The following is a 23,156-nucleotide window of genomic DNA, read 5'->3' as shown; positions in this document are numbered from 1 at the left end:
ACTATTCATTGGTAAAAGTGTAGCCCAAGAGTTGGCGGTGGGTGGTGATAACTAGCTGCCTTCCCTTTAGTCTTACACTGCTAAATTAGGGACGGCTAGCGCATATAGCCATCGTGTAGCTTTGCGCAAAATTCAAACCAAACTTCATGCATGTAACAAGGAAATTTTAGGTGTAATTGTTGGTTAAAAAAAGTCAAACTTTTTTCAAGTTTGAAAATATTTTGATTTCTTTTCTTATAAAATTTAGTTTACAGAAATAGTTTCACAAATGTAAAATACTTTTGACTTGATTTGCAGGTAGCATATATTGTTTTAATTAATGTAATTTTTTAAAAATCTCTGGTAGTGTAACTTAGAATTGATTTATTGTGTACTGAATTCAGTTAATATATTAGTACTATTAAAGCTTCAACAAAATTTTCATTTGTGGTTACATGTGTGGTGTCTCAAAAAAATGACCAATTCAGTTGTATTTTGAATGTCCACTCTTGCATCAGTTTCTTCATAATTCTTGTGCATTTTGAGCTATAAATGAAAGTTTGACTAGTGGATTTTTAAATGAGCATCGCATAATAATGCGTCCCTAATGCTGACATGAAATATTAATAAAATATACATGTGGAGCCTATATTGTTTTTTTTTTCCAGTCAGGTATCAAAATCACTCAATTTTCAAGAGAATACTTAAGTACTAAATATCATGTGTCTTTTCCTTGGCAGTGCTTCTAGTAAATAATGAATGCAGTGAAAATTGCTATTATTAAACAACTTACTTCCAGTGACTTGTAATGATTTTTTTTTTCAAAAATTATAAATTTGACAGTTTTAAAGATAATATGCAAATATTTCTGTTACATTTATGAACTTGAAACTTAGTCAAAATAATAATAATAATACAGAGTATTGAGATGTTCCAGAAAAATACATTTCAAAAATAAAGTAAAATTAATTTTGCTCAATTAAGACTGGAATCTAGTTGTATATTTTGAAACACTATTAAGGTATAGTACAGAAGTTTTTTTTTTCTGATATTAAAATTTATGGAGATTACATATTTGTTGACAATTGTTTGTTGTATTTACACTAAAGGCTGTTCATCAGAGGTAAAGCTTCAGTGACTGTGGGCCAGAAGTGCACTAATCAAGCATGCCTTTGGAGAAAACCAAATGGACGAATGTGTAGAGGTAAACTCCATGACACAATATTAGACTGGGAGGATGAACTTCCCGAAAAAGACTACGAGTTGGCTGATGCTCATTCCAGGTAAATAAACTTTCATTGTGAAGATTTGAATTTGTAGAAATCATATGAAGCATGCAGGAATTAAATTGTAAAAAATATTTTTTCAGGTTTTCAGTTTTTTAATATTTATTCTACTAAACATCCTCTCTGTAATAACTACCACAGTGACCCTGATGGATCTAATTGGCCATAAAAGTCTCAAGCAGATTTTGTAGGAGTTTGAATACTGACACTTAATATTTTTATAATCTTAATCTTCAAATCATTTGTACATTTTGATGTCTATGGCATACACCATTATTCAGTGTTTAAGGTATAAATTGTTAAAATTTGCCTGCTTTTATCATGTCTGAGTAACAGGGGTAGAAGAATTTCATAAATATTTTCATGTTCACTGTAATATATGAACTCTTTGCAGCATTTACTTTTTCTTAGGTTAAAAAGACAAAACTTAACCTCCAAATTACTGATTTTTTTTTATACTACTGGAATCCATATATTGCATCATATTGATTAAGTATCTCTGCCTATCTACACTCAATGTGAAGACTGGATTGAGTAATGTGGTTGAAACCATTTTTCTGATGTTTTATGTACAATGCATATAAAATGATTTCACATAGTCAGATTAATTGCAGTAATGATAGTGGTTTTCTCTAAGCTATTTTTATGTCACTCATAAATTAGTATATGCCTTTTAATAAATTCATATAACCATAAGCAGTTTGGCACATAATTAAAAAAAATGCAACTTAAAAGCCAATGAGGTCCATCAGTAATTCTAGGATTAATGCAACACACAATTCATAATGCAAATAAAGATCTTTGTATAGGTTTTATAAGGAAGAAGTTAACATGTTCCTTCTTGAAAATGCATTTCCGATAGATACTCATTTTTTCACATGGTTAAGGTATCTTCCCTGTACATCTGCCAAAGAGATTTATATGCCACTAGCCTTTAGCAAACTCCCATCTTCTCTCATGAATTGTGCTACTACAGTGACATCACTATGCAGCAAAAGCCCTCCACCAATAGGAGGGTGACACATTTCCACATACAACAGCTCCCCTTATGAATTTGCAGTCAAGCAGTCAAAAACATCTTACTTTGATGAGACAAGGAATAAAAAGTGCACCATAAATGGGGAGGATGGGTGTGAAGAGGTGATTATCTATTAGAAATACATTTTCAGGTAAGGAAAATGTTAAATTCTGAAAGGATACCACACTTCTGCACATGGTTAAGCAAGAATCCGATGTTGAAGTGGTGGAGCATCCATTGCAAAGATTTACCTAGATGAGTTCCATATAGAAATTGCCTGAAGGAAGCCCATAGAGTGTGACATCTGATAGCAGGGGTTTCATAGGGGCACACCCATGAGAGACTGCATTTCATTTCATCTAGGGTATACTGTTCACCTGGGAAAAAAAGGGAGAAAGAGGCAAATGAGCCCTATGTGATGCAGGGATGGGCAGAATAAGAAGTTGGCCATCAGAGTACTTAAACACAAGAGGTTGGAGAGGCAATATGTATAGTGTGGTTAGGGAAAGTTCAGATTGTACCATGTGTGCTCACCTCAACTCTGCCATAAGAATTTATTGGACTGACACCAGCTGTGGGAGGAGGACACAGTAGTTATGCCACAGATAGTGGTATAGTATGTATTGTACGCACCTCGACTCAACTGAACAGACATCAGTTGCAAGAGGAGGACACAGCTTTTTAGAGCATACTCACCTCAACTCAACTGGACAGTTGCAGGCTAAAGGAGGAAAGCACAGTGTCATATTATTTGTATGCCACAATTCGATTAAACAGATTGTTGCTGAAGGACAAGGGCACAACATTGTAGTGTGTGCTCACCTCAACTGAACTGAACACAGTCAGGCCCCGGAAAGAGTGTACAAGTGATATAGATGATATTTATAGAGTGACTTGTACTAAGAAATTTGTATGCCATAAGCCTTTGGCAAACTCCCATCTTCTGTCATGAAAATTCTTATGAACTATGCTACTGCATAATGACATCATTACACTACACCACTGCCCAATTTTCCATCATATTGGTATTTAATTGTATATTACCCCTGCGTATGAGTCCAATAGGTGAGGGTTCTCCATGGTCCATCATCCTGGTAGTTAGGAACTGATAAGTGTAAGCCAGGGAAACAGGCAAAACACTTCCTGGTGCTAACTTCATCCATGATGATTCATGGAATAGGTACAGTTTGGATCTGACAAAAAAGACAGGTAGATAAGGAGATATACTACGAGGATACCTCAAATGGTCTTGTGGAACACCCCATCTCACAGTGAGCATATATGGAGCTAGGGCAAGAGAAGTTATTCACAATGAGGTTCATAGTGCCAGGCATATTACAGGTGATAATATGAATCTGTTGAGAATTGGCCCAATAGAGAAGGTCCAAGGTATGGAAGCAAAGGGTTCTGGATCAGCTACCTCCTTGATGGTTGGTATAAGAAACAACCATGGAGTTAGAATGGATCATAACTAAAAGATCCATTTGGAGTGTTAAGAAATAGAAACATGCTCAACAGACTGCTAGAAGTTTGAGTGCATTAATATGGAGACAGCACTTGTCTTAAGTCCAAGTGCCAAATGTGAGATTGTTGTTCAGAGATGCTCCCCAGGCTGAGAGGGAATCATCGGTGAAGAGGTGTAGGTAGTGGTAATGAAACACTGACTGTGGTATTGTAGCAGTACAACTTCCAAGACAGATTCTTAAGGAGACAGGTGAATCATTGAGGTTAATGGATCCTGTGAGTAGATCCACTAGTTGCACAAAGACCAATGGAAGAGGTACATATGTTAAGCAGTTCCAGTGAAGCCATGGTGCCAAAAAGTGATAGAATCTCTTATGCACTATGAGCAGGAGAGGCGTGAATCCTGGTAACCAAAAGTTCCAGAATTCACAGGTAGATGGGAGAGGGTTGGGCAAAGTTGAGAAAGGAGGTGAATAAAACTCCCAGGTGAACAAGATATTGAGTAGGAGTGAAGAAAGATTTGGAAATTTTATTCAGCCATCCTAGACTGGTGGCTTCCTGCAGAAGAACGGAAGTAAGAAGGGAGGATTCTCCCTGAGAGTAGGACAGAACTGAATTTTGAGTGTATTTGAGAAGCACTAACTTATTCTTTTAACACACTCAATAAAACAGTCTTACTGACAGCATATTATTAGCTACAACTCCTGGAACATGAGTACATTAAACTTCAAAGTTGCAAGTGATAGAGTAACTGCATGTAACTCAACTTATGTAAAAGAGAAAAGCTTGAAACTGGAAGATAGGATTCTGATTGAAGCGAAGGGAATATCATGCCGATACAGCAGTTTGACAGTTTTCAGTTGAAGAAAGGTATTTTAGTATTTGCAATTACTATTGTATTGAATATTCTTACTATCCAAAATATGGATAGTAAGAAATATTGCCATTATAATTTCTTATTATTATTTTCTGCTAACTTGAGTTTGTTAAGCTTAATTAATTAGTGTCATGACTCACAAAAAAATCAACTAATCAAAATTAACTTTTCTATTTATTTTGTTTTAGATTTTTCCAACTATCTAGTATCCAAGTAATTGAAATATTGCCATTATGATTTCTCATTATTATTTTTTTGATTAATTCAAGTTTGTTCAGCTTCAGGCTACCATGGCCTGTGTTTAGGGGATTGTCTTGTGATTCAAGAGTCTCAGGTTTGATTCCAGTTCCCCCCAAACGTGCTTGCTCTATTAACCATCTGAGTTGTGGCAGAACTATGACTAGGCTGTACAATTTTTTCTCATATCATCAGAATTTCTTCAAAATAAATAAATAAATTGCAAATTGAACCTTGAAAGATTAACTGTCATTTAATAAATCTCTTATTTTTTAAAATATTACAAACTTTCTTTAAAACATAAAAATTCAAAATATATGTAATATATGTTATGGCAGCCTCACAGGTATTTGAAACTGCATTTACAAGGTTACAATTATACTTTAAATAGAATTATATCATATAGCTTTGTACACTAATACAAGACTATTTTATCACTGTTTGAAAACAAAATTATATTTGAATGAAAAATGCTTAAACTTGCTGTGCATGCCTGATTTTGTGGGCCCACTGTGTGAAATTATTAATGTGGTCAAGTAATTCTGGAAATGAAAACAGTTGAACAGTGCAAGAGTGATTAATTTGTGTAGCCAGTTGAAGGGCTGTTTATATGAATGGTCACAGTATGTTTGAGAGAAAGCATCACTATACCAATTGCACCTCCCATGGTGGATTATGGTGGTCCTATCATTTGGGAATAATCAATTAGTTGAATGTAATTGATTAATGAGCTTGATAATTAATGGATCAGGAAAATCTACTAATCATTCAGTTCTGTTTATGGGTACAAATCTACTTATTTTCACATCAAAGAGTTAAGTAAAACTATAGATAAGAACAACAACTACATGGTAGATCAGTAAGTATTTATTACTTTAAGAGTACTTATATCGCTGTTGTTGTAGTCTACCCTTCAAGTGTTTAATTTCGAACACTGTACAATAATCTCAGTATATTAACTAATTTAAAGAAATTGAATATTTCTGTAAGTTACTGTAAAACTGTGATGTTTTGTTGTAAAAATTTCTTAATCTTTGTCATTTAGGGCAGCCGATCTTAGCCTTTGTTTAGGAACAACCCTTCAAATAGTTCCTAGTGGAGGATTACCTCTTCTTACTAAAAAAAATGGTGGACGCTTAGTGATTTGTAACCTTCAACCTACAAACTGTGTAAGTTTCATATCAAATAGTTTATTGCAGCTTTTGAATGTTAATAATCTGTATTATAGCCTATAATATGCTGGTGTGTCCCAGAAATTGGGTAGTTGTTATCCTATATTTGTTTAGTGCTGATCTATTATCATGATGAAACAAGTTTGATTCACTCTATGTCTAACTTTTAGCTCGCAAATTCTTTAATTAAAATGTGCCTATATGTACACTATATGGCCACCTATATATAGATTGCATTTGTGACCCGTTCCTGATATACATCTTATAGAATAGCTCACCATTCTTACTTTCATGTAAGAGCCAGTGAAAGTAGATCCTGTGTTCTTGTGTGTTGAGCATCCAGAATATTCCAAAGTGGCTCTGTAGGAAGCTGGGACTCTTGAGGAGCTATGGCAGCAGGTCCATTTCATTATCCAGAAACCAGTCTGTAATAATTTGGAAGAGCAAAGATCCATTTCTGTGAAACTGCTAAACTATTGTGTTGTGTATGATGTCAAGTATTTCTTGGTGTGATGGCGACCCGTATTGATAACCACCGAACCAAGTCCATATAAGTAGAAACACTCTCATATCATGATGGATCCATTAGATCCCTTTACAATGGGTATCACACAATCAACATAACATTGTTCATGTGGCTTTCACCACTTGTCCATGAATACAATAACAGTTATTCAAAGCTGTACCTAGTTGTTTCTCACATGTTCGCACCACTTTAGGCACCTCACACCATGACATAAAAAACCCAGTTTATGTACCCTTATGCACACAATTTTTGCATCTGTTACAGTCCCAGTCAAGTGGATGAACTCTCATTTGATGTGTGTTATGTTTGAACATCATTTCTACCTGATCACTCTTGCAAGTGTTTTTTCTGAACTTGGCATCACTTTCCTAGGTTGACTTTTACGGGAAAGATTATGTGTATAAACTCTAGTCTTTCATCTTGCACAGTAGTAGTGGGCATATCCAGTATGTTTGCCAGATCTTCCTGACAAATAACATCCAATCACTGTTCCTTTTTGGAATTGGCCATCTCTGTTTGTGTTAACATTGTGCTACAGACTGTTTCCCAGACAAGTATGGTGTTTTTTTTATTTATACCTAACAGGTGAGATGCTACATGATTGCTGAGACTATGTGTATATATATATATTTGTTTAGAGTGAATAACACTATGCCCATTCCTTATCACGTAGAAGAAATATTACAATTAAATTTGAAATACACTCTTCTACAAACATTAAGGTTAAATAATAATATTCTTCCCCAAGATTGATATGAACATTTTTAACATTTTATTAAATGTATATTCCAGCAAAGTTTCTAAGCACATGATAAAAGACAATATGGTAGATTGTACTGTAAAAGATTAAGGTAACAGTGTCTGGTCAGTTGGTAGTACTGTTGTCCAAAGACAATTTTCACTTGCTAAGCTTGAAGGAAATTGGCCTTCAACTATGCCTTAGCATAGTCAAGTATACAAAACAAACTATCAAAAGTCATTTTCATGCTGAATATGGAGTTTCTTATTGCCAAATAGAAGTTGCACTTGATATTTTCTAAATGTGCTATAATTAGAGCCTGGAATTTCTATTTGGACACTGGTGTGGTCCAAAGAAGCTGCAGGGGTGGTTAGCCCAAGTTAACAGCAGAAGCACAAAACTGCTACCTGACAGTTAGTACTAGGTGACAGAGGTTTATTAGAAATAATTTCAGCAAATAAATAGGGTTAACATTTATAAAGAAGAAATCAGAAGATGCTTAAATAACATTTGTTTATATGCTAGAAGAACAGTCATAAACTCACCTTTAAATATAAGGCATTGAACACACTGACTGGCTAGAGCACATGACGATGTTGAATGAACAGAGGACCAGTGTAATGGGCAGTGCCCTTAGGGATAGTAGTTGGAGCTTCGACTTTACTTCCGATTGCACCAAATTTCTTTATTTGAGGAATGCAGTGGTGAGTGGAGCTCACAAGTCACTAACTCAAGGAGATTTATGGTTAGACTAAAGAAACAGATTCTGAGGCTGATATTCAACAAAATATATCAATATATTTGAGTTCTTACACATAATATACACTTTTAATATCAACAGTAAACATTTAATAATCCGTTAATCCTTACCAATCCAATTTTCACTTTCAAGTTAAACACCATTGACCAATACAGTTTATACATATAAACTATTTCACTCTGTTACAATCATTAACTTCCTTTATATATGAGTACTTTACTATTTTACCCAAAACTACATTGATTAAGCAAGAGAAATATCATTTCTACTTACATCAAAGCTGAGCCGGTGTAGATTGGATACCTCCATATTCATGGTGTTCAAGAACTTGATAGCCTCTGGAGATCTGGTGTTCCAAGCTAGAGAACTGTTATCAGCCCTGGGAGAACCTCTATTTGTCCAGGAGAACTGAATTTTAGCTCCAGACATGAGTTTTTATACTATATTTTCTTTGTATCCTTTCCATTTTCCAAATAGTATTCCTAACTACCTGTAATTAGTTCTGCCACTTCATTGGCTAATTTCTGCAACTCATCGGGCATTTTCAAAACAAGAACCAAAATTCTCAAGTATTTGGATACCGTGATAGTGAGTGCTTCGGTTGCCTTCTCTAGTCTGTAGTAACAAATCCTACATGAAAGTGCTGATTTTAACTGCTATCATAAACTTTTTAGTTGCTGTTACTGTACTATTAGATTGGCATCAGTAACTTATCACTGTCAAACTCGTGACTAGCATTTTTCTCAGCTTCTTCACTGGGTGCTTGTCATTAGCTTCATTTTTTTATAAATCTTAACTTGTGATTCTCAATACTAACTAACCAGCTAACTATGCTTTGCCTAGTTCTTGACTTAATTTCTTAATACAGGCATCCTTACTTACGCCATTTCTTTATATATGTGTACCATACCTAGAAACCTAACTTTCTTAGTTTCTTTCTTAAACTCTTTTGACACTACAAAAAATACTGAAGGAATTGTAAAATTTACCTAAAAACATGCAGTTGCTTCACCAGTGAACTCTTTGTTCTTCAAATATGAGCCCTCTTTCTGCTTGCAATACAGTATGAATGTACCACCCTTTTCATACCATCTGGGGAACAAAATATAAAAAAAGAACAACAAAAAGCAACTTGCATTGCCCTGTATGCTGCTCTGAGACTAGTTCAGTCACAGTATAGGCTGGCATTCACTTTCATGGCTTCACTGATTTGTACACCATCTAAGGACATGTTATTAGTATTACAAGCCATAGGTATAAGGGCAAAATTCTGGATGCTATTATGAGGCTATTTGCAAATGCAGTTGGCCCTTATTTCATCCTTATGGGTAGTAATGTAAGACCACATTGACATAGAGTGAATGAAGTAATTCAGAACTGAGTGTATCACACAGATTTATTGGCTGATGATCTCACCTTAACTTGAACTCAAAACACTTTTGAGACAGGCTGAAGTGACAGCTTAGGATCAGAGCATCCACACAACCTTTAGAAATTTTGAACTTTGAACTACACTCAAAATATGGCAGATCATTGTTAGTATATGATTCATACAAGGGGTTTAATCATACATGGCATGAGAGAACCATTACAACTCAGCTGTGGTTGTTGAAACAGCATGAATTGTGTTGTTGTTACACTATAAATGTTGCATTCTTAAAATAAGCATGTAATAAGTAAGCTACATGATCAAGAGCTTCGGTGCTTGTTGCAGTTGATGTTTAGTGAAACATTAAATGTTTTCCACGAGGAGTTGCATGACTTTTACATTTTTTGAATGAGGATTACTTCTTGATCTTCCATGATTTTAGAGGAATGTAGGTCAACATTTTGAAATAACATCTTTAATATTTTTGTTTATCTTAGATAAAGTTCTATCATAGGTTTTATCCTTGAAAGTTGAAGTTAAATTATGGCACAAAAGCACTAGTAAGTATAAGCAGATTGTTTGTGACATTATATTACACAAACAACAGACCTATAGGTCATGCTTCACCAGTAAGTTATTTTAAATCATAATGACTGATAACGTCAAAGCAAATGTTAGTTGAAAGCCCTTTGCACCTTTAGTTTGGTTTTTGGACTCTAATCACTCTATTGAAGGGTAAGAAGGATTAGTAAAAATCCACCTTCAACCTAAAAATATCCATTGTACAAAACAACAACAACAATTTACTTTTGTATCTTAGAATTTTGTAGTTATTGTATATCCCAAGATATATTTTACATTTGCAACAAACGTGCTGTGAAAATACTGGTATTAAATACCACATTTGAAGCAAGACCATACAGTTAGTATACAGTAAACCCCAGTAGAATTAGAAATTTCATTAATGCTTTGAATAGTATCATTTAATATAATTAGATGAAAGTGTAAACAATACAAAAGGAATGCACCTGTAGTGTAAAATGGTTCATGTTATTTACATATATTCAGGTGCAAAATTCCCAGGTGGCCATAATTCCACAGAATTGCACATTTATACTTTGGAACAGACATTAGCAATGTCATATAGTTATTTCACAGCACTCTTAAAGCACTCTATAGGATTTATTATTTACATTAGTTTGGCAGAAACCTTTATTCCTTTTAAGTACTGCTGAAAGAAAATGCTTTCCAAGAGTATTGTACAGGGGGACTCGGTACTGTGTGGTAAAACTGGTGAACACTTAGGGTGCTGAGTGTAAAACTTATCTTCTTGTAGTTTTCATTTGCAAAATAAAGATAAAATTTAAATAGTTTTAAGTTATCTTAGTCATAAATAACTGTAAAGATTTTGTAACTTAGCAGTGTGGTTTTCTTGAAGACATATAGTCCTTGGTCAGTTCTCAAAGGCTACTTGATATAATACTATATTAAAAGTATAGACCTTGATTTATCTAAACACCTTTTGTGTTTGTTATTCTGTGTTGCAGTTTCTTGTAGTTATGAATAATACTTAAGTATAAACAAACATGAATGGTATATATAATTAAAGTTTAAAATTGTATTTTTACATGGTAACATTATAAATCTTATCTGCTGGGTTTGTATCTGTCAAAGCATTGGTCTCTTTAGGGTCAGTTTCTTTGACTCATTGAATGTTGTTTTAGCCAACTATTGACTACATTATTCCCTTTTCTTTTGTAATGGTAATTTCTTTGGAAGTTTTTGTTTCTATCATGCTGTAGCAATATTCACGCATTATTTTGTATCAGTATTAAGCTAACATTTAATAAAAAGAATAATAAAAATGCTACTATTGCTGTAATATATAAGATCTAGATTACATGATATTACATACATCAAATAGTATCCATTTTTATCGACTTATATTGATGTTGTTTAGTACAAAATTATTATAACACATACTTTTACAATATGTACACTGTCTCGGAGAGCAGTGTGTCATAAGTAACATAATTTTCTGTCATGTAAGTACTGGTTTATTGGGATTAATTAATATGGTTTTGAAAGCAGTTTGAAACACATCATAAATTATGTTAAATCTAATAAATTTTACAGAAAAACGTATGTAATGTGTGCATGGAGATAAACTTATGAATAATGTAAGTAAATACATATTTTTATATTAATAACTGAAAGCTTGATTGGCACATAATGCTTGTATTTCTCATGAAAGAAAAATAATAGCTTGTTAAAAATTTAATATTTCTATAAACTGCTTTGTATTTAGACCCACAAATGGGTTGGTAGTTAAATTTTACACATACATAAGGAGATTAATGTAAATCATTCCGTAATACAACTACGTATAACATTCAATTTATGATACTTTCAAAATGTGAAAAAAATGAATAAAAAAAATAACTTCTGACCTACCTGCTTTGTAAAGTTTTATGAGTAGAATAGGTACTACAAAACGTATTTGATAGACCTTAGATATTATGAGGTGTTCAGAGATATTGTAGTATTGGCTTTCATCAGTACACTTATTTAAGTTGATTAATTTCATAAACCTTGTTTGAAAATTACTACTAGATGTGTACATTGAAATATTTGGAAATATATAGGGGTCCATACACAAAAGATAGGTCACAATAAACCCCGTAATACAGAAAAACAAAACTATTAGTACATTCAACACAGAAGCCTTTCTATACAGTTAAGGAGTTATTTTGTAGTAAAGTAATTTATAAGTGATTGTGGACAATGCTGAAAAAAATAACCATTGTAATTTTTCTTCACATGAATGTTGTAGCAGGTTTCCATTAGAATTATGAAGGTTTACAAGTGAATAATAAAATAGTATTACATTATTATAGGCTATTATACAAGTGATACAGGAAATGTACTGTTTTAGCATAATAAATTGATAATTACAATTAATACTGAAGATTTGTTGTTTAAAAAAAATATTGGCAAAGAACATATACATTGTATATCACTATATTTGATATGTTCATCTATTAAGTGTCTTTTTTTTTTTTATTGTGTTTGAGCAGAGAAAGAAATTATTTTTTTTGTTCCAGGATCAGTCTGCAGATGTTATCATTCATGACTATATTGATAACTTGATAGAGAAGATAGCAGTACACTTAGGTGTTTCTATTCCTGTGTATTGTCCTCAAAAAGATCCCACACTTAAGGCCAAATCTTCAGTGGTAGAATACTCTCCGCTAAGACCTCTTCCTCCTCGCCACCTTTTAAAACACAAATCAGTATCTCTAAATAATGTTTTACCTCGACTCACTAAGGCTCCAAAACGAAAATTTGAAAAAGGTCATCGCGAGAGAAAAGATGAAACAGAATGTCAAAGTACAAAATGTAAAGTGACTGATAAAAAAATATTAGAAACTACACAAGGTCATTCTGGTAGTAAAATAAAATTTAATGTTAAAGATTTGACTTCTATATGTTCAGTTACTAAGGAAGAACCAACCCAACCTATATATAATTCTACCAAAGAAAGCAATTTAAATCTGAGTAAATCTGGTGATGAAGAAACTATTCCAGCCATTATGATGGATCAGAATACCTCTGGGAACACTAATGCCATTAAAAGGGAGGCTGCTTTAGAATAATGTTTATAACATAAGATGAAAAGTTAAAGGGAGGCTGCTTTAGAATAACGTTTATAACATAAGATGAAAAGTTAAAGAAAGGCTACTTTAGAATATTTGTTCATAACATAAGATGAAAAGTTAAAGAAAGGCTACTTTAGAATATTTGTTCATAACATAAGATGAAAAGTTAAAGAAAGGCTACTTTAGAATAATTGTTCATAACATAAGATGAAAAGCTAAAGAAAGGCTACTTTAGAATAATTGTTCATAACATAAGATGAAAAGTTAAAGGAAGGCTACTTTAGAATAATTGTTCATAACATAAGATGAAAAGCTAAAGAAAGGCTACTTTAGAATAATTGTTCATAACATAAGATGGAAAGTTAAAGGAAGGCTACTTTAGAATAATTGTTCATAACATAAGATTAAAAGTTAAAGAAAGGCTACTTTAGGATAATTGTTCATAACTTAAGATGAAAAGTTAAAGGAAGGCTACTCTAGAATAATGTTCATAACATAAGATGAAAAGTTAAAGGAAGGCTACTCTAGAATAATGTTCATAACATAAGATGAAAAGTTAAAGGAAGGCTACTCTAGAATAATGTTCATAACATAAGATGAAAAGTTAAAGGAAGGCTACTCTAGAATAATGTTCATAACATAAGATGAAAAGTTAAAGGAAGGCTACTCTAGAATAATGTTCATAACATAAGATGAAAAGTTAAAGGAAGGCTACTCTAGAATAATGTTCATAACATAAGATGAAAAGTTAAAGGATGAATATAAATTAAATGAAGTTTTTAAGGTTTAGGAAAATAAGGTTGGTAACAATAATAAAAACATTTATACTATATTGGTTTGAGTTATGAAGTTCCTTGTGTCTATAAATTGTGGTAGTGAAGTTCTTAAGTACTGTACAATCTCTGTCTCGAGTAGGCATAAAACAGTTGAAATGAGTAATTTTGAAATATTTGCATTGGCTTATCACATTATGAATTGTGATGGTTTCGTATTAAACTGTGTGTTTATACATTATAACTTGTATTGTTGTCATTCCAGTTGTGCGAACGCACCTCTTGGAGATTTCTCCAACTAATGGCTCACTTCATGAGCTCCAGTTTTCCATTTATTGAAATGTTTTAATGAGCTATTTTTTGGTAGGTAATATATAAGTATATAAATACAATTATCTATCAAAGATGATAAAATTTATTTTTAGGTATTGATATTGATATATATATATATATATATATATATATTGTGTGTTTTTAATATGGTAATGATTAACTGAATGAAACAAGATTTTAATCAGTGAACGTGAACTAGTATTTATTGTTATGTATATGTATTTATTGTATTTAAGAAAATGTTTTTAAAATTGTGTCTAAGTGCTGTGTAGTTTATTATACAAGATGTAACAGTTTTATACTGTTTAGAAACAAGTATAAGATTGAAATTGAATGAATTTCTTGAGCATTGTTGTTATATCTGTTGATAGGCTTTCCTGTTTGAACTTAATCTGTAAGTGTGTTGGACTACTAAACATTTTCAATCTAATATCATTAATTAACAACTCACAGTATAAGTGACTGTGATTTATTATTAAACAATTTTCTTTTATGGAATGCTAACTAAGTTAAAGATTTAAATTGCAGTTTTTCTCATGTGAGTGTAGTTTTTAAATCTGAGAACTTAGGAATCTTTTTGTTGGAAAAAAAAAAGTTTTTTGATCATTACAATTTTATAGTAAGACATTAGCTCTTTGAAGATGGTATATGTTATGTAAAAAGTTCAACTTCAATTCTTAAAAATTTTAATGATTTGCAGATAGTTCAAAGACTGTATAGTACATAGTGATCTGTGTGCCATCATTAATTACCAGTTACAGAAGCCTTTGGAGTAGTTAGTTTGATAATATATTTTCACATTGGGATATTTCTGATATTTGGATGATACTAAAAGAATATCATTTAATAAAAATACATATAATTGTACATCCAGGTACATAATAGGAAAATGCTTTGTTTTGATTATGCAGTATTTTAAATATAATATTTTCTGTTTTGTTTTCATCAAGCATGGCCTGTTTTGCACTAATGTTAGGATCACTAAAATAATGAAAAACTTAACAGAAATTTTGGTAAATGCCCAATAAAGCAAAAACTATCACAAAAAAGTAAGATGTAATTAGTTACATTGTATTAAAACAGTATATTTTGCTTACAAGATCATTAAGATGATTTAAAAACTGTGTAGGTAATTAACAAGGTCAAATATACTGCAGTGCTTTGCTTACAAGCTTTTATATTTACAGTAAAGATGTTTTTTTTTTATTTCATTGGAACTTTTGTATTAAGGTGGAAGATTAGATGATATTCAAGGTTTTCATAGCAATATGTAGTGTTGAAGAATAAGAACTAATAAACGTATCTAATTAAAATGTAGAAGTATTGAATATTTCACAGTTCTTTCACAGTCCAATCTTATGCAGTAAATTCTGTATTGGAAATGCATTGGCATGGACCTCTATCTTGGAATGTGTGAGTGAAACCAGGTATTTAGGTAATGTAATCAATTTCTGCATATTCAAGACAGTTATTGCATGTGCATGGTTTGGATTAGCCGGTTTCATTGGAAAGAATGTTTTTGTACCATTGTTTGAAGTTTATTAAGAAGTTATTGTGTTCTCTAACTTTGTGGAGTGTAGAGAGGAGTTATTTCATGAGTAAAACCAACAACATGAATTCTCTTCATGTGTACTTTTCCATTAATTGTACTTCAACCAGCATGAGTTTCTTTGTCACTAAATCCTCCTAGTCAAATCAGTTGAATATTTTAATCACTCAGTTTGTCTCAGTTCAACGGCATTTTGTTTGACATTAAATTTGTTGGAAATAAAGCTTTTCAGCCATAAGAATGACCATTTCGTGATGGTATTTTGGATTTTAAGAGACAGAAAGAAACAACTGTAATCTAAATGACTTTCACGCTGACACTGTTTTAATGTGATATGTTAGTGTTGGTGTTTAAAACAAGGATAATTGTTCTAACAAAAGATCCATGTTTCTTTTGCAGAACTTCCTGAAAATATTTGGAAACAAATGTATTAGGTTAACTCTGATATATTCAGGAAATGTACCTTCAAAAGTGTTAGAAATAAAATATAATTTTTTAATGACATACCTGTTTTGGGAGCCAGTGAATTGTTAGATATAATAAACACTTGTATATTTTAGTATTAAACTTGTAAGCATCCATGCTAAGAATCAGATCAGCTACTTTAAGTAGGGTATCAGTCATTGAAATTTGCCATCTTTTCAACCTGAAGTGATTAAAAGCTTGTTTGAGAATAATGTGGGAATGATTGTGTTAAGACTGAACAATAGAAATGTGTGTGTGTGTGTGTGTAGAAAAAGGCTTGTAGTAGCTTCTGATAATGTGTGATGCCTGATATAATACTGTTGTGTATCTGCTCGTTTGTTAATTTCTGGTATAAATTCTTTCCGAGGAACTTCGGCGATACAATTAAAACTAGTTTATTATTTCTCGATACAACTTTGTAATAAACAGAATTTCCACAGTCACTTTAAACTTAACAACCTTTATAACACATGCTATAACTCACAGTGATTCACACACTTTACTTACGGTGCCTACTGTTTGCTAGACTCGATTATCTCTATCTTCAATCTATCTGCATATCTATCTCTCGCTGGCTTTATTTGCCGGGCATGTATACTAAAAATGAGGGCGCCTGGCAAATACTCGGACATTCGTAGGGTTCCTCGATAAGTCATGATCCTTCTAGAAACTCCAGCACGCATGCTCCTAGCGTCGCGTCACTTCTGCTGTCATAACAATACTGACATTGAAATAGAGAAAATCTTAGATGAGAAGGATATATGAACAGAAATGATAGTTTATTCTTATCAGTCATCTATTTTAGGTTATGAAATGTATAGGGATGATATTTTTGTCAGTTGAATGAAGTTCATTGTTTTGAATAATTTTTATTAACATGATTTTTTAAAATCAATTTTTTGTCAAACCCTTACAGAAGACCATTTCTGAGTTGTAAGTTATTCATTGTTTTAGGTTTGGTCGAGGATAAATAAAAAAGTTTTCTGATACTAGGGTTTTATAATGTAAAATATATATTTATAGACAGTATAGACATAGAAATTTGGCAAAGATATAGACACCTAGATTACTAGTTAAAATATTTAATTTTTCAATAATATTATTACTCATTAATTTGTTTCAGCTAATGGTTTACTTTGCATGCATTTATTAAGAACAAGCAAGTTTATTTTTTCATTATAAAGAATATCATTTTGATACAAGATGATTAATTGAATTTCCAAGCTGTTCTGTTTTCTTACTTACTCTGCTTACCAATTAATTACATGTGCATAGTGGGTAGTAGTTTATTTAAAATATATGACTTGTGCATTCTATCATAGCTACCTTTTGTTTCATGTGAACATGTGCCAAACAACATGAACATATTTGGAACAGTTTTTCATCTGTGCCAGCAGCAGTGCACATGTGCTGTCCAGGATCCCTAGCTTTTATTGTAACAGATATATATATATGAGCATATTTTGAACTTTGCAGTTTATGTAACACTTGGTTGAAAACAAGACAATTATTCCATCTGGTTATCTGTTTAGTTGGTGACAATTTCCTTCAAATTTACAACATTCAGACATATAATAACTTTGCTTTTCCAGATATCAGCTAGATTACACAAGTGTAGGCAGTGTTACTTTTATTTTTAACTGTGAATTATTTCTAATGCTTCAGTTCTATGTAATTTGCTTATTTTCTCTAACTCTTATGAAACTGTTTGTTTCATTATCATAGAAGTATCTTTGTATGGTTATTATATTACAACAGCATGCATATATATATGATTTTTCAACAGTGACTGGGTTGCAAAAGTAACACCCAGAATAATTACATTTTCTGATTTTATTTTCTGTTGCAGTGCTAATGGTCACATCAAGGTCTGAGCATCGATTTTATATATATTTATCACCGATTACTTAAAGTAATGTTGGCTTCTTTTATTCTTGAGTAGATCATCTATTTCATTATTTATCATTAGCTAAGTCTATCACATAGGATTTAGTGCCTGCTTGACTGTTATGATTTTCCTCATTGTGTTTCCTAATCTGAAGAGTATTTTTGACAAAGAATTTTCAATAGTACTTTTTTCATATAAATTTATTGAAGGAGTAAAATTTAGTCTTATTGATGATTCCTGTAACTTAGTTTTTATAGGAAAAGATTTTGGGGATTCATAAAGTATCTTTACATGGTTTTGTTGTTGTTATATGGCCCTACTAAGGTTGTATCTCTGAAAAAAACAGTTTGTTGACTGTTAGTTCATTCAGGATATAGTAAGTTTTGACCTTGTTAGAGAAGAGAACAAATTATTTGTCCATTATTTAGTTATATACTTTAAGCGTATTATGCTGTGTAGGAGCCTAGTCATGTATCATTTTTATGTGTTTATGCAAATTTCTTTATAGATAACACATTATGCAGTAACATCATTGAACTTCTTATATTGTAAGACAGTCAATCATCTTGATGAATGGTATTTTCCTGAAATGCCCCCCAAAAACGTTTTAGGAATTCTGTTGTACTAACTTTATTCTCTTTGATGTGAATTATTTTTGTATTATCTTCCAAACTCTGAATAATACAAAGAACAAATTTTTTTTTTCAACATCTCTAAAATCATGTTTGTTTTCTTAAATAACCTTGGTAATGAAACATTACAGTAGTTGTATACTTTGAAGATTAAATGATTGTGAAAAGGTCAACAGAATTCTAACAGTAGATAGCTGTATGAAAACCAGATGTGGACCACCAACTTATAACTATCCATCCATAAATATATTGAATAAGTTGGCATTTATTGTGGAGTTTTCTTTATGTGTGTGTATAAAAAACAACAAAAAAATGTATATATACTAGTCAAAGATTTTCAGCATTTGATATGAAAAATATTGACATCTAAACAACATAAATATTTTTGTTTTAAAAATGTTTGTATGTTTGTTTTTAATCATATTGAATAAAGCATTTGACAAATGTTAATTAGGAGTTGTATGATTACATTTTTGATACATTTCATCATATACTTTTGCTTAAAAAATACACTTACAGCTGATTAGAAATCTATATTTGCATGCGACTTATTAGTGTATTTGATTTTACATAATAAATAGTGTAAACGTTTTACAAAGTTTGTTAAATTTTTACAATTAAATGTCTTGGCAATATTTAATTACTTTCACACCAGTATTATTTCTTGCTATATTTCCAAAATCTTGAATGTTTAATAGTAATGGGCTGAACATCAGTCTATTAATTTGATAACAACTATTTATTAGACACAACTTGCCAAATATCATGGAGTGGCAGTTTCATAGTAATAAATGTGTTTCATCACTGCTGTACAAGAAGATATTTTTTGATGTATAAACTTGTGTATGAAATGAAATTATATTTTTACATTTATAACATACATACAGTACTTTAAGTGATAGAATAAATCACACACTAATAATATTGTCATTAAACTGAAAACCACACCTGTTATAGATAGCAGTTTTAGTGTCTAGTAAGAGGAAAAAAATAATTAAATTTAGGCAAGAAATTTTGATTTCATTTTATTTTTTGAGTACATTTTTTTACTAGGAAGTTTGTTATTAATCTGTTTTTAAATAATTAAAAAATTAAATTGAAAAATGTTGTCTAAGTATTACTTATTGGACATTTTTTCTGATTAGAATAAATATATAAATTTTTTTCTACATTGAATTCTTGAAGTATTTTTTACTAAAGCATTTTTGGCATAATTACTAAGAAAATTGACATCTAATGATGAAAAAGCTAAAAAAAGTTATTTTTCAATGTTTCTTCTGTGTGGTGCCCCTGTTTGGCTTGGTAGTTCACATGTCAGTTTGTGAGTTGAAAGGTCTAAGGTTAAAGCTAATATGTATTGCTAAACAGCACCTTACTTTTAGATGTGGATGTATTGTAACTGTGAGAGTCAGACCAACTATTCAGTCAAGAGTAAGTAGCTTCTTTGTAAATGCTATTGTTTGTTTTACCTCCTTGTGGTCAACATTTCTAAATTGAGGATGGTCATACCAGATCTGTCCCAAGGAGGCTCGGCTGTAAGCCACACTAAAAATTGGGTTTTGATATTCATGGTGGGCAGAGCATAGATGGTCCATTATGTAACTTTGTGCTTTCCAACAAACAAACGAACCAGAACTTTAAGGTCCTCTGACCTAATCATTTTTACCCATAAAGTTAAGGCTAAAAATATCAAATTACTTAAAATACTTTATACTTATAAGCCTCAATAATGATTTGAAATGTACTTATTTGTGTGTGTTTTTTTACCTGTTTCATTTGCCTTTCCTCGTTTTATCTTGAGCGTTTTCCAGAAACATATGTGTCAGGATTGATATCATAGTTTTTGAGCTATAGAAAATAAAAAAAAATTTTGTTGAAAAAAATTATCTATATATCATGTTACAAATAGTAAAAAAGATCTGTCACTAATTAAAGTGTAAAAATAAAACTTTCTACACATTATAAACTGATTTTCCTGCAATATTTATTGGGTTTGTAACAAAAAAAAAAAAGGTTAAAAGATAACAGAGAACCCAAATAATTTTTTGGTAATTCAAAACCAGTTAATATATATCGTTGTTATACCATTTTAAAACATTACGTTCTGTTTTTCTTTTTTGTCTTTTCTGGTACTTGGAGGCATTTTTCAAAACGTTTGACAACAAAAACAATTAATGACTAGCTGCCTTCCCTCTAGTCTTACATTGCTAAATTAGGGGCGACTAGCGCAGATAGACCTCGTGTAGCTTTGCGTGAAATTCAAAAACAATATGATATGGTTTATGTTACCAACATAGTTGCATAATTATTCTAAAGTTTCATTAGGCTTTTTTTTTATGCACAAAAATGGTCTACATGACTGCTGGCAAAATTTTGAAGGAAACGCATTCATCTTCATATTTCGGAACAACCTTTCTGCATCTGTCATTATGTGAGGCCCGGCATGGCCAGGTGGTTAGGGCGCTCGACTCGCAATCTGCGGGTCGCGGGTTCGAATCTCTGTCACACCAAACATGCCCGCCCGTTCAGCCGTAGGGGCGTTATAATGTGACGGTCAATCCTACTATTCGTTGGTAAAAGAGTAGCTCAAGAGTTGGCGGTGGGTGGTGATGACTAGTTGCCTTCCTTACAGTGTTACACTGTTAAATTAGAGACGGCTAGCGCAAATAGCCGTCGTGTAGCTTTGCGCGAAATTAAAAAACACATTATGTGAATGCCACTCAGTGGCACAGTGGTATGTCTGCGGACTTACAACGCTAGAATACGGGTTTCGATACCCGTGGTGGGCAGAGCACTGGTTTGACCATTTTTGTAACAGCTTCGTGTTAGTAAGCGGATAAACGGAAAGTAAACCAAAACACACTCTACTGATAATTTATAGTTTGCAAGTTCTGGACAGTGGCGAAAATGGGCTGAAATGCATTCAAGTTCGCCTTGAGAATAAAAATTAGATTGGACTCTGTTCCCCCCACTGAACTGGTTGTATTGAAAGTATCACGCTTATAAAATAGAGAAGACATGCTACACATTGTTTATCTTTGTGTATTAAGATTCAAGGTGTTTTTGTCACCTGCCTTGGTCTTTTCGCGCATTCAGCTGGCCGTCATTTGCGCACTGGATTAAACAAAATGTTCAAGTATGTTAGCGTATGTCCGATGCCAGACGTGTATCGTTTTTAAAATGGCGGCTGTTCAAAGAAGTTGGCTAATCTCCTTTCATTCTAGATGCTTATTGTTTTGAGTCATTTCAGGTTAGTATTACATGCAATTTACCACGTAGAAGTGGACTATTAAAATTTTCACAACTAGGAAAACGGGTAATGCCTGGAAGGTGTAATCTTCCTCAGTTATTTTAATAATGGAATGATAGTAACAAAAGTTTCGCACGTGCCATTGGAGTGAAAACACTGTTCTAATAGTAGATAGCTCTTTAAATCCTGGCAGATTTTATGAACAGTGAATGTTATTTTTTAACAACAAAAGCAAATGATTTATACCTTATTTTTTCTTTAAGGTTATCCTGATTAACAGTATTGGTTATTATGTCTATTATAACTACTTTGAATTATTATTATTGTGATTATTTTGCATTGTTAATTTAACATATAAATTGAGGACAAATATTGTGAGAAATTATTGGATTTAAGGCCGAAAATATCGTTAATAACAAATGTACCCAGCTAATGAAACATTGCATTCTAATTATAAGTAATTATCTGTCTTATCCCAGTCGGCTAGATGAGCCTTGGTATTGGGTGAAAGACCTCGTCGACACTGGATATGGCAGATGTAGTGTGGCTGACATAACATATTCAGAAAGTTATGATAGTGTGGTACCCAGTTGAAGATGTAAAAATACTTTAATGTTTAGATGAATTACCATCTCCCTTAGAGTTAGATGAATAACGCTGAGATGGGATCTTTAGGAAGCCTGTTACAAAGTATCTCTTTGACCAGTGCTCCGATCTTGAACACAAAGTTTTCAGAAAACCAGATAAGGACTTGTTCGAAAATTAACCTAAACCTACAGTGTGGCATCTACCGTGAGCAAAAGATTAAATAATTGCATGGATTATTGGCCTCAAACAACTGAAATTCATACTTCATTGGATTGTGCAGGCAGACAACCCAACTTCTCTAGCTTACTGAGCATTACACATAACACGATGGAAGGGAAAACAATTACTTCAACACATAATTCATTAATGGGTTCAGAAGAACCAACTTTTGAGACAACGAATGGTACCTAAGGTAGTACGAAAATGAGTGGTATCTATACCGTACTCACCTTGTAGTCCTGTATCAGAAACAATATTTTTGCGTCAGCGAGGTTACGTGACTAGTGTCACGCCCCCTGCTTTCTGGAAATATCTTTTACCTTCGTGAATTGTCGGGAGATTACTAGATATAGGGTAGTCTGGTATATATAAG

General features: G+C 32.3%; 1 protein-coding gene across 2 annotated transcripts in view; it reads left to right on the top strand.

Moving 5' to 3' along the window:
* Positions 1-19,106, top strand: part of LOC106464695 (NAD-dependent protein deacetylase Sirt6-like) — a 34,091-nt gene extending 14,985 nt beyond the window's left edge. Inside the window, exons 4-6 of one of the 2 annotated variants that reach the window (XM_022392963.1) lie at positions 1,089-1,262; positions 5,907-6,030; positions 17,529-19,106. In XM_022392963.1, coding sequence (XP_022248671.1) covers positions 1,089-1,262; positions 5,907-6,030; positions 17,529-17,633 — 403 coding nt within the window. In that variant the 3' untranslated portion in view covers positions 17,634-19,106. Of the gene's footprint in view, positions 1-1,088; positions 1,263-5,906; positions 6,031-12,531; positions 13,283-17,528 lie in introns of those variants that run through there. The other variant, XM_013924853.2, reaches the window with a different exon arrangement.
* The last annotated feature ends 4,050 nt before the right edge of the window (positions 19,107-23,156 follow it).

Source organism: Limulus polyphemus, unplaced genomic scaffold (assembly GCF_000517525.1).
Source record: "Limulus polyphemus unplaced genomic scaffold, Limulus_polyphemus-2.1.2 Scaffold62, whole genome shotgun sequence".
NCBI lineage: Eukaryota > Metazoa > Arthropoda > Merostomata > Xiphosura > Limulidae > Limulus > Limulus polyphemus.
Note: the sequence above shows the minus strand (reverse complement) of the source record. Positions and strands in the feature narration are given on the sequence as shown.